At 35.7% G+C, this 13707-nt stretch overlaps 1 protein-coding gene across 1 annotated transcript in view; it reads right to left on the minus strand.

Annotated features, from left to right (window-relative positions):
• Positions 1-698: 698 nt before the first annotated feature.
• The window catches only part of LOC110466315 (vesicular integral-membrane protein VIP36-like), a 15129-nt gene continuing 2120 nt past the window's right edge, over positions 699-13707 (minus strand). Inside the window, exons 2-9 of the mRNA XM_021522733.1 lie at positions 13208-13323; positions 10582-10696; positions 9964-10046; positions 9437-9598; positions 7586-7700; positions 4857-4909; positions 4565-4616; positions 699-2011 (exon numbers count right to left, since the gene is read on the minus strand). Coding sequence (XP_021378408.1) covers positions 1863-2011; positions 4565-4616; positions 4857-4909; positions 7586-7700; positions 9437-9598; positions 9964-10046; positions 10582-10696; positions 13208-13323 — 845 coding nt within the window. The 3' untranslated portion in view covers positions 699-1862. The remainder of the gene's footprint in view (positions 2012-4564; positions 4617-4856; positions 4910-7585; positions 7701-9436; positions 9599-9963; positions 10047-10581; positions 10697-13207; positions 13324-13707) is intronic.

Here is a 13707-nt window from a genome sequence, read left to right on the forward strand (position 1 = left end):
CACGTTACAACACTGACACAGAATTTGGTTGACAATGAGCGAAAAACATATTTTAGAACTGTAATTGTTTTCTAACAATGTCTGTATATGTTGAAATATGGTACTATTATAATGAATATTCTGTTTTCCTACGTATTAATGGTGCCGTCTTAGTCACCCATTTCCAAAGGTTCCTTAAGGACCCCTGTCCCACTGCACTCACACACTTCTGTTGCCCAGGTAGCTCGATCAGTACGTTAGAGTGACAGTATAACAATCTGAGGTCCAGAGGATCAAATCTAAGCAAATTTGGGAGTAATGTAGTATTCTAACTCTTCATTGAAAACTAAAACCTCAGAAATATGATTAACACAATTTGTATAATTTCGTGTAAAACAATTACAGGTTTTTATTACATACTTACTGATAAATACGGGTTTTTTGTATATGCGATACGACACAATTGCTCTAACCCATATCAGCCCTCGCCGTATCACACTCCAAAACCCGTATCAGCCCCCGCCGTATCACACCCCAAAACCCGTATCAGCCCGCAAAACCCATATCACACCCCTTTTGGAAAAAAACTCGTTTTTCAATATTTCAAAAATAAAAATAAATCAGAAGTTAGTAGTTTTTATTGGTAAATATGTAATAAACAGAATAAAACACGCCTTTTTCCATATTACACCCAGTATCAACCCTCGACCAATATCGGGTTGATATTGGGTGTGATATGGAAAAAGGCATGTATTATTCTCTATGTTTTGCTTTTGACTATTTTGAATTTTGTTTCTTGATGTGTTCCAAAACTTTCTGTCCATGCTCATGATACTAGTTTTCTACTCCCAATCGTACCTATTGATCCTCTCACTGTATACTTACAGGATTGCATACTTTCAACAGTCATACACAAGATATCATATCATTAATATTTGGCAAATTTCATAAAGAATCTCTGATGAACAAAATTACTTCTGACACACAAGTTGTTTTGACTCTCAGGGGTGTCAACATATGGTACATTATTTATGTATGCAGCTGTATTTAGTCTTATAAGAAACCATTATAATGAAATATTTCTCTTTTGTAAGAATATTTATCTATCACTAAAATATTCAGAAAGGAAACAACTTTTCCATGATACACAATACTGCTAAATCTTGATTGGTAAACAACAGTGCCAAAAGAAAATTGAAAATTGACACAATTTTGAAGATATTTGGAAAAAAAATATCATTTCAAAGGTATGAGAACAATGGCTTAATGCTAGTGGATAAATATAATTTGTAAAAAATATATTCTACAACATTAATACATAAAAAAAATCTTTCAAAATTGGTTGAATTCAAAAATGCAGTTAAGGTCCGATCTGATCTGAAGATAATCCATACTTTTTAGTGTACAGAAAGTTTACGTAGCTGATATCCGATTAATAGCTTCAGTTTACTGACTGTGGTGTGACAGTCTTATCTAACACTCACAGACTTATTCTGACACCTAAATGTATTATGTTTGCATATAAAATAGCTCCAGTAATTATTTAGTTTATAAATTATTTTGAAATGAAAAAGTTTTGTCTAATATTTCAAAACTGCTCAATTGATGTTCTAAATTCATCGATTTTCAGCTTAAAACTTCCATATCATTCTAGACAAAAAATATATCAGTTCAATATAATTCCAAACCATGAAACATTTAACTGTTTCAATTCCTTAACGCCTTCTTGTAAAAATATGTATTGCCTGATTGAATGAAAGTGACACCACATTTTGTGCATGTACATTCTATATCCAAACTTTCCTTTAAGAAGACTGTGGTGTGTTGCATTTGTAAAAAAAAAAAAGGTAATGGATTTTTGAGATCAAACAGCAGGACAGCTGTCAATAGAAGCGTTTCCGTGAATAATCATTATTTTTATTAAATATAAGGTATCCAACCACACCACAAACACCCAGGCCTATGATGGTTAAAATAATGAAGAGGAAAATCTTCCAACCACTCATGCTTGACCGCACATCCTCCACACGGGCTGGAAAAAAACAGTGAGATATATGAAATCTGAAAATGTCATGGTTCAATTATAGACCTCCATTTTTTTACTAAAAATTTCTGGACTGAATTATCTTTTCCTTAATTTTTGTATTAAAATGAATAATTTTCTTTTTCTTATTGCTAAGTAACATTATTGGGTGCACAGAATTTGATATTGCTATGCCATTCTGTACGCATGGTAAAGGTTAAATCTAGTACAAAAAAAAATAGAAAAAATATTTTGGCATATCCAGAAGTCATAAGTAGGCCTCTGTAATTAAACGCAAGATCTCTGGGAAAATAATTTACATTATGTATGTACAAAGAAAATCGTTTGTTAAATATTAACATATTTAAGTTCCTTTTCATGGGAAACAAGCTTCAAGTAGTTTAAATAAGTTCATTACACACTGACACAGTAGCATAAAAGGTAAACTGGAGTAAGACAAAGAAAGTCTTTTAAATACAAACAACCTACCTATTGGTGCCAGGTCTATTATACAAACAACCTACCTATTGGTGATAGGTCTATTATACAAACAACCTACCTATTGGTGCCAGGTCTATTATACAAACAACCTACCTATTGGTGCTAGGTCTATTATACAAACAACCTACCTATCGGTGCTAGGTCTATTATACAAACAACCTACCTATTGGTGCTAGGTCTATTATTCGACCAGCCTAACTTGTGGTGCTAAGTCTATACCACAAACAACCTTACTTGTGTTGCTCAGTCTATACTACAAACAGCCTAACTTGGGGTGCTAAGTCTATAATACAAACAGCCTATCTTGTGGTGCTAAGTCTATAATACAAACAGCCTAGCTTGTGGTGCTAAGTCTATAACACAAACAACCTTACTTGTGTTGCTCAGTCTATACTACAAACAGCCTAACTTGGGGTGCTAAGTCTATAATACAAACAACAGAACTCGTGGTGCTAAGTCTATAATACAAACAACAGAACTCGTGGTGCTAAGTCTATAATACAAACAGCCTAACTTGTGGTGCTATTTCTATAATACAAACAACCTTACTTGTGGTGCTAAGTCAATAATACAAACAGCCTAACTTGTGTTGCTAAGTCTATAATACAAACAACCGAACTCGTGGTGCTAAGTCTATAATACAAACAACCTAAATCGTGGTGCTAAGTCTATAATACAAACAGCCTAACTTGTGGTGCTAAGTCTATAACACAAACAGCCTTCCTCGTGGTACTAAGTCTATAATACAAACAGCCTAACTTGTGTTGCTAAGTAAATGGTAATACAAACAGCCTAACTTGTGTTGCTAAGTCTATAATACAAACATCCAAACTCGTAGTGCTAAGTCTATTATACAAACAACCTAAATCGTGGTGCTTAGTCTATAATACAAACAGCCTAACTTGTGTTGCTAAGTCTATAATACAAACATCCAAACTCGTGGTGCTAAGTCTATAATACAAACAACCTAAATTGTGGTGCTAAGTCTATAATACAAACAGCCTAACTCGTGGTGCTAAGTCTATAATACAAACAGCCTTCCTCGTGGTGCTAAGTCTATAATATAAACAGCTTAACTTGTGGTGCTAGGTCAATAATACAAACAACCTAACTCGTGGTGCTAAGTCAATAATACAAACAACCTTACTTGTGGTGCTAAGTCAATAATACAAACAACCTTCCTTGTGGTACTAAGTCTATACTACAAACAGCCTAACTCGTGGTGCTAAGTCAATAAAACAAACAACCTAACTCGTGGTGCTAAGTCAAAAATACAAACAACCTAACTCGTGGTGCTAAGTCAATAATACAAACAACCTAACTCGTGGTGCTAAGTCAATAATACAAACAGCCTAACTTGTGGTGCTAAGTCTATAATACAACAGCCTTCTTCGTGGTACTAAGTCTACAATACAAACAGCCTTCCTCGTGGTGCTAAGTCTATAATATAAACAGCTTAACTTGTGGTGCTAGGTCAATAATACAAACAACCTAATCGTGGTGCTAAGTCAATAATACAAACAACCTAACTTGTGGTGCTAAGTCAATAATACAAACAACCTAACTTGTGGTGCTAAATCTATAATACAAACAGCCTAACTTGTGGTGCTAAGTCTATAATACAAACAACCTTCCTTGTGGTACTAAGTCAATAATACAAACAGCCTAACTCGTGGTACTAAGTCTATAATACATACAACCTTCCTTGTGGTACTAAGTCAATAATACAAACAGCCTAACTCTATAATACATACAACCTAACTCGTGGTACTAAGTCTACAATACATACAACCTTCCTTGTGTTGCTAAGTCTATTATACAAACAACCTAACTCGTGGTGCTAAGTCTATTATACAAACAACCTACCTCGTGGTGCTAAGTCTATTATACAAACAACCTAACTCGTGGTGCTAAGTCTATTATACAAACAACCTACCTCGTGGTACTAAGTCTTTTTGATAATAATTTGAGGTTCATACAGATGTATATACCGCTTTATCACAACCGAGGTTCGTAGGCCGTCTCAAAGCAATTAACAAATTATTATACAAAACAACCTACCTCGTGGTGCATCATACACTTCCGCTGATGGCAATCCCCAATATTCCTGCTGCTGTGGATTAAAATATATTATTGCAGTTAAATAATCAGAATTATTTTCAACCCTTTCATTAACCGACAAAATATTAATTATCAATAACATTTTTGTTATCATCATTTTCATAAGGATTTCCTTTCCAATTTTCCTAAACCAAGTACCATCAGAAGCAAGAAATTTTCAGCTTTCTGCTGATCCCTCTTACACAAAATATTGGCAACAATTATTATATCATTCTGTTGTTGTAATACTTACTTCTTCTGGTGAATCAAGTTCATACAGCTTCATAGAAATGATATCATGGTTATCTGTAGTACAAAATAAAACATTGTTTAATCTATTTGATTCTTTCAAGACAATGGTGTTGTTGAATGTGTAACATAGACTAATGAAGAAATCAGTCTAAACAAGACGATGGGACAGTCACGTTAATTATCAGTATCTTCCTTAAAACTGACATTTATGTCATCCAAAGATTTCTCACATTACCAAATTATCTCTGTGATCATTTGTCTTTGATGATAAAACCAATAATACCACAGCACAACATGTATAAGGACATGTCAGGTTTTTAAGCATTTTGAAACGGACAATTGTTAGAAATTTACCATCATCACTAATTCTCATTGACTGATATTGTGTCCCACTACTATAAATATCTGCCTCAAAGTTACTGGTAGAGAAAAGGAGGTAAATGCATATTTCATGACAGTGGAGGTGATCAACGAGTGGATAGCTCTTACTCTTAATAACAGATCTATAAGTGGATAGCTCTCACTCTTAATAACAACTGTGACAGATAAATTAGTGGAAAGCTCTCATTCTTAATAACAACTGTGACAGATCCATGAGTGGATAGCTCTGACACTTATTAACAACTATGACAGATCTATAAGTGGCTAGCTCTCACACTTATTAACAACAGTGACAGATCTATGAGTGGACAGCTCTCACTCTTAATAACAACGGTGATAGATGTATGAGTGGATAGCTCCCACTCTTAATAACAACTGTTACCGATCTATGAGTGGACAGCTCTCACTCCTAATAACAACTGTGATAGATGTATGAGCGGCTAGCTCTCACACCTATGAGCAACAGTGACAGATCTATGAGTGTACAGCTCTCACTCTTAATAACAACTGATACCGATCTAGGGGTGGACAGGTGTCACTCTTAATAACAACTGTGATAGATGTATGATTGGATAGCTCTCACTCTTAATAACAGCTGTTACAGATCTATGAGTGGACAGCTCTCATTCTTAATAACAACTGTGACAGATCCATGAGTGGATAGCTCTGACACTTATTAACAACTATGACAGATCTATAAGTGGCTAGCTCTCATACTTATTAACAACAGTGACAGATCTATGAGAGGACAGCTCTCACTCTTAATAACAACTGTGATAGATGTATGAGTGGCTAGCTCTCACACCTATGAACAACAGTGACAGATCTATGAGTGGACAGCTCTCACTCTTAATACCAACTGTGATAGATCTATGAGTGGAAAGCTCTCACTCTCAATAGCAACTGTGACAGATCTCTTGGGGGATAGCTCTCACTCTTAATAACAACAGTGATAGATGCATGAGTGGCTAGCTCTCACTCCTATTAACAACGGTGACAGATCTCTTGGTGGATAGCCCTCACTCTTAATAACAACAGTGATAGATGCATGAGTGGCTAGCTCTCACTCCTATTAACAACGGTGACAGATCTCTTGGTGGATAGCCCTCGCTCTTAATAACAACTGTTGCAGATCGATGAGTGGACAGCTCTCCCTCTTAATAACAACTGTTACAGATCTATGAGTGGATAGCTCTCACTCTTAATAACAACTGTGACAGATCTCTTGGTGGATAGCTCTCGCTCTTAATAACAACTGTGATAGATGTATGAGTGGATAGCTCTCACTCTCAATAACAACTGTGACAGATCTCTTGGTGGATAGCTCTCACTCTTAATAACAACTGTGATAGATCTATGAGTGGATAGCTCTCACTCTCAATAACAACAGTGACAGATCTATGAGTGGATAGCTCTCACTCTTAATAACAACTGTGACAGATCTATAAGTGGATAGCTCTCACTTTCAATAACAACTGTGATAGATGTATGAGTGGACATCTCTCACTCTTAATAACAACTGTGATAGATGTATGAGTGGATAGCTCTCACTCTAAATAACAACTGTGATAGATCTATAAGTGGCTAGCTCTCACTATTAATAACAACTGTTACATATATATTAGTGGATAGCTCTCACTCTTAATAATAACTGTGATAGATGTACGAGTGGACAGCTCTCACTCTAAATAACAACTGTGACAGATCTATAAGTGGACAGCTCTCACTCTCAATATTAACTGTGACAGATCTATAAATGGATAGCTCTCACTCTTAATAACAACTGTGATAGATGTATGAGTGGACATCTCTCACTCTTAATAACAACTGTGATAGATGTACGAGTGAACAGCTCTCACTCTCAATAACAACTGTGACAGATCTATAAGTGGACAGCTCTCACTCTCAATAACAACTGTGACAGATCTATTGGTGGATAGCTCTCACTCTCAATAACAACGGTGACAGATCTATAAATGGATAGCTCTCACTCTTAATAACAACTGTGATAGATGTATGAGTGGACATCTCTCACTCTTAATAACAACCGTTTGGTTAGTCTAGCACTTATACTGTCAGTGAAACTAAGTTAAACGCAAAAACTTAACGTTGATGTCGCTGCCGTCGCTGGAAAAGCAACACCTTAGTCTTGGTTCCACTACTTCGTGGCGGCGAGACAAAAAGGGCTTTATTTTCATACATGTGTCAAACTAACAACTCAGTTCTATTTTGATATGGTCATGATATAAAGTGACAACATTTGAAGATATGACCCAATCATGAAGTAGTGATGTTTTAGCAAACTTGGAATTGGTTATTAAGTAATAGTAGCATGTATACAATGTTTACCTGCTAACTGTCCTGTAGTAGCCGAAGCCCCAAAGTAATAGCCAAGTGGTAATTTGATGCCACGAACTTCAAAACATTCCTTCCAGCCATTTTTATTATCAATGTCAATAGAAACCTGCAGGGAATTAGAAATGAAAGACATTATTTATTTCCTATAGCTAGTATATTTCTACTTCCGTTACAATCCCCCAGCTAATTATTTATGATCAAAATGTCTACTTAAATTCAATATCATTTATCGATGCAGTTTAAATGTCTATATGATTCAGTGATTTCTTTTTTGCTTAGTTTTACAGCCGAATAGTGGCTATTTCCACCAGCTAAAAAGTACTTTATTTTCCCAAAATGACCAAAATATTAAGAATATATTTCCAATTTCAATACAAATAATGCTATATTTTCCCAGTTAATAAAATTAAAGGAACAGGCTGTTGTTAAATTTTGGTAACAAAAACACTTTGATTTAACCATTAAGTTCAACATTTGCTTTGAATATACTTTCGAAAAATTATTCATAATATTCTTTTATTAATGCATTGAAATCCAAAGTGGAAAACTATTTAACTCTAAATTGCAATGAAAATGAACAAAATGGTCACCCTATGGTTAGATGGATTATCAATAATTATGCCAGCATTACACTAGTTTTACAATCTGTTTCAGGATTCTTTTTCCATCATGTTATTTTTTTTCAGCATATTTATGTACATTTATGTGTATCTAATAAAATAATACAAAGTTTAAACATATAATTATACAAATTAATTGGATGATAACAAGACATGCACATTCAACAATTGGTAAAAGAAAACACCTAATGCCATTCCTGTATGTATCATCCTGTGCCTAGTACTTTGTAACTACCAGGTATAGTACTTTGTGAGTAACTACCAGGTATAGTACTTTGTGAGTAACTACCAGGTATAGTACTTTGTGAGTAACTACCAGGTATAGTACTTTGTGAGTAACTACCAGGTATAGTACTTTGTGAGTAACTACCAGGTATAGTACTTTGTGAGTAACTACCAGGTATAGTACTTTGTGAGTAACTACCAGGTATAGTACTTTGTGAGTAACTACCAGGTATAGTACTTTGTGAGTAACTACCAGGTATAGTACTTTGTGAGTAACTACCAGGTATAGTACTTTGTGAGTAACTACCAGGTATAGTACTTTGTGAGTAACTACCAGGTATAGTACTTTGTGAGTAACTACCAGGTATAGTACTTTGTGAGTAACTACCAGGTATAGTACTTTGTGAGTAACTACCAGGTATAGTACTTTGTGAGTAACTACCAGGTATAGTACTTTGTGAGTAACTACCAGGTATAGTACTTTGTGAGTAACTACCAGGTATAGTACTTTGTGAGTAACTACCAGGTATAGTACTTTGTGAGTAACTACCAGGTATAGTACTTTGTGAGTAACTACCAGGTATAGTACTTTGTGAGTAACTACCAGGTATAGTACTTTGTGAGTAACTACCAGGTATAGTACTTTGTGAGTAACTACCAGGTATAGTACTTTGTGAGTAACTACCAGGTATAGTACTTTGTGAGTAACTACCAGGTATAGTACTTTGTGAGTAACTACCAGGTATAGTACTTTGTGAGTAACTACCAGGTATAGTACTTTGTGAGTAACTACCAGGTATAGTACTTTGTGAGTAACTACCAGGTATAGTACTTTGTGAGTAACTACCAGGTATAGTACTTTGTGAGTAACTACCAGGTATAGTACTTTGTGAGTAACTACCAGGTATAGTACTTTGTGAGTAACTACCAGGTATAGTACTTTGTGAGTAACTACCAGGTATAGTACTTTGAGGATGTTGTTACTATGGAAACTGACCTTAAGGACTTCGTTATGGTAACGGATGGCCACATAAGTGCCGTAGTCTTTATTCCTGAACTTTGCTTCACATCCGGCCAGCTGTGTATGTGTCCCATCACGGTCGTGATCATAGGTCAGTGAACCATTGTTTACCATTGCCGATATGTATGGGTGTTCATGCTATAACGGAACAAATTGAATTTCTTAACATTATTTTTTGAAGTGTGAAGTTTTGCAAAATGTTTGTGCTCGGGAAACATTTGATTACATCAGTATAAGATCAGTCCTGTTCTAAAGCAAAGCCAAAAAGCCTCAGGTTGTGTACTTTCATAGCTATCAATGTTTACTTTTGATTTGCGAGAACTGATGTGCTTATTTTCACAAATAAATAAAAGGCTACATGAGCATTTCTTTTGCACATTTACTCAATACAAGAGGGGCCAGTAAAAACAAATTAAATCCTAAAATGTGATCAAGTTTTAACATAAATAATATATTTTTTAATACTTACATTCTATCACATAATGTAACAAGGAAATACTTACATTGTGGGGACCATTGTGGTTACTGTATGTGTCCATGAAAATTGCCAATCCAGAGAAAAAATCAGTGTTTCCAAAAACATTACCTACAAAATAAAAGTAGGGTAGATCTATTGCAGGCTTATTCAATCATTATTTAACATATATATCATCCAAAAAAAGTATCAATGAGAAGATAAACAAGAGACCCAGAGGGGACTACGGTAAGTCCCTAAGGGTGTGCCCAGACCCCAGAGTCAATTCTTATACCATGACTGTACTCGCCTCTTTATGCCCTGCCCCAGCAACTGTACATATAACTAAAAGGTGGGGATCGCAACAGTGTCAAAAGGGGTGTGGCCAGACCCAAGGATCAATTCTAATATCATTAATGGGTCGGTCACTTGTGCTTAGCAATTGTAAATGTGGTTGTCGGTTGGGGATATTAACCGTTTAAAAGTAATGACCCAGCAACTTAGTCTCAATAGGTGGGGTGATCAGACCCTCCATTTTTACAATTTTGGATCCCCACCACGAAGGGATGCTTCCAGTCAAATTTGGTTAGCAGACAAGGTTAGGTGAGCTAAAACAAACATAATACGATCAAAAGAAAGACTGCTTTATTTAGAGTAGAATACATACCCAACTTGTTTTTCTCCCTAGCATACCAAATCGCTATTCCATCTCCAAATAAGGTAGTCCCTGAACCGTGCACAGCAAACTGAACATGGAGCTCCCAATTTTTTGTGTGGCATGGCTAGTATAAATAATAAAACAGAAAAAAAAGGAAATTCAATCTCAGTACAAGAACAAGAGATCCCACAGGGATCTTGGCGCCCACCTTTGTACCATCTTCATTAGTTCTTTGTCAGTTCGTTCTTTTCTCTTCTTTCCTCTAATCTTTTTGATCGAGTCATATTAACAATAAATGCACCTTGAGGAAACTTTTGATCTAAACTTAATACTGATGTGTATGAAAGCCAACCTTCTAAGTGAGTTTGTCATTTCACATATTTACTAGTACAGTACTTAATGTGAAAGAAATAGAATCGATCATTGCAATATGAGAAAGATCTGTTTAGTTCTTCTTTTAATCCATTTTGGTTTTTATGATCAGTCTCAAAATATAACATGCACAAAGAGGGATCAAGGGGAACCTACATTAAAAATTTGAGAGAGATCCCTCCCGTACTTCCCGAGAAATAGTGATAACAAACTTTCACTATCAAAATCCAAGATGGCTGCCTGTCGGCCATGTTGTTTATCCGATCAGTCTCAAAAAATGCCCTGCACAGCTAAGGACCAAGGGGAACCTACATATAAAATTTAAGAAATATTCCTCAGGTGCTTCTTGAGAAAAAGCGATAACAAACTTTCAATATTAAAATCCAAGATGGCTGCCTGTCGGTCATGTTATTTATCTGATCAGTCTCAAAAGTTGCCCTGCACAGCTAAGGACCAAGGGGAACCTACGAATACAATTTGAGAAAGATCCCTCTGGTACTTCTTGAGAAATAGCAATAACAAACTTTCTCTATCAAAATCCAAGATGGCTACCTGTCGGCCATGCTGTTTATCCAATCAGTCTCAAAAGTTGCCCTGCACAGCTAAGGACCAAGGGAAACCTACATATAAAATTTGAGAAAGATCCTTCTGGTACTTCTTGAGAAATACTGATAAAAAGAATTGTTTAAGGACGGACGACGGATAGACCACGGACGCAGGGTGATTTGAATAGCCCACCATCAGATGATGGTGGGCTAAAAACGTAAGCTTTATAGCAATATAGTACATTATTTTAAAATAGCCTTAACATGTTATTAGTATCATTATACACAAGTTTTACAGTAGACTTTTTCAGACAAGAGGTTGAAAGACAATGTATGGACTGTAAGAGTTACATCCCTAGTACTTTCTATAAATAAATTATAATATTTTTATTTGCTTGTCGGGCAAATTCTAGATGCTTAAGATCCCAAATTTGGAAAAGAAAATCTTCATCTCTGATATGGGCGCAGACTCTAGATATATAAATAGCACATTTGTATGTGATATTATTTGTTAACATGCACTGAACAACATCATTACTTACATACATGTACACTACAATCCTGTTTTTAACAATAGAGAAAATAATCTGAATTTTAGACACATCAATAAATATAAGCCAACCAGGTTCACTGAAGCAAAACGTTGTAATTTCTTATATCCTTCTTTCCCATTTCCTTGTGTGACATAGTTACTAGGTTACTGAACATAACCAAGGTCTGTACAAAATGAAAACTTTTCTGGGATGAAGACATCAAATATCTGTCAACAAAGATGATATGACACAGACTCTAGTTTGCATACAGATACATGTATGATCAACGAGGAGATACACACGTGAAGGATTGTACTTAGTGTCAAAGTCACCTTAATATATATAGCTAGCTGTGGCTAAAGGGTATTCCCCTTTAGCATTATAGCATATCCGACTAAAAATCTGGGGTTGTGGGTTCAATCCCCAGCGCTCTTTACAGTATATTTTTTTCACTACCTGCTTCAAATTAAAGATTGGTGCCACTGACCGTTAAGGCAGTGCAAAACCCATGACAGAGAATTATAAGTCAATGAACCTGGATTGTAGACATGTAGTAGACTTTGAGGGCAAACATTAGGAAAAATTGGGGGGAGAAGGGGGGGGGGGCAGTGATTTTTTTTCTTCTTTTTCTAAAGAATTGGTGCCTTTTGTATTGGGAATTTTACTGTGTGAACACAATGAATTGGGAATTATACGACATGGCACGGATGTATGATATTAGGGAAATTTTGTTTGATAGCGCTCAAACAACCTCATGTGTAAACAAAACTTAAAGCTTGAATTCAATGCCCCAAGATAAACGTTTATTTGTCAAAAAATTTAACAACGTTGTACAACAGTTTATAAGAAGGCATACTTTAATTTTATTACAAGCAATTGGGAAAATATTGGGTCAGATTTGGGAAAACTTCACTTGGGGAAAGTACCTAAAATCAGCATTAAAAATGGGGGGTAAAAAGCCACTGGGGGGTAACCATAAGGGTGGTGGATAATGCTAGTGTCAATTTGCAAGGATGTGCATCATACAATGTCAAAGTTCACTTGCATTGGAAGCTGCAGCTAAACTAGTATAGAGAGGCTAGAAAGTCAGACAACCAGTGAATTCTTTGTCTTTTCACTACCTCCTTACACATGTGTGTGATAGGAACCGGACTATATAGCTAGTAATTGGAAAAAGGAAAATACCTGAGTGTTCCATATTGCTCCCTGTCGACTCTGGTGATCAGGAGTCAAACGTACGTGGTTATTAGTGACAAGAGTGCTTCCTACAAAGTCCCATAAAGGCATTGATGCTCCTGATCCTAGCAAAAGGAATGAATAGGTTATACACAAGTCAGTCTTACAAAAAGTTAAACAAGAGGCCCATGGGCCTTAACGGTCACCTGATATATTTATACAGAGAGTTGATTTCGTTTTTAACATGAACAGAAATATTATTCAAAATGACAAAAAACAATAAAACCACCTTATTCAATATCAAGCATACAGATTTCAGACTAAAAAGGATTTGAAACTAGCACCTCTGATTCTAAACAAGGAATATGAAGAAATTTTAGCACACTGACTCCCTTGAGCCCCACCCTACAGCCCTTGGGGGTAGGGCTGGCTCAAAATTTTCAAAGTATCAAACTGTCAACTCAAGGTTATAATTCCAATCAAGTTATTAACATGTAATATTCAAAGTA

The sequence above is a fragment of the Mizuhopecten yessoensis genome, unplaced genomic scaffold, assembly GCF_002113885.1.
Source record: "Mizuhopecten yessoensis strain PY_sf001 unplaced genomic scaffold, ASM211388v2 scaffold11129, whole genome shotgun sequence".
In the NCBI taxonomy this organism is placed as follows: Eukaryota; Metazoa; Mollusca; class Bivalvia; order Pectinida; family Pectinidae; genus Mizuhopecten; species Mizuhopecten yessoensis.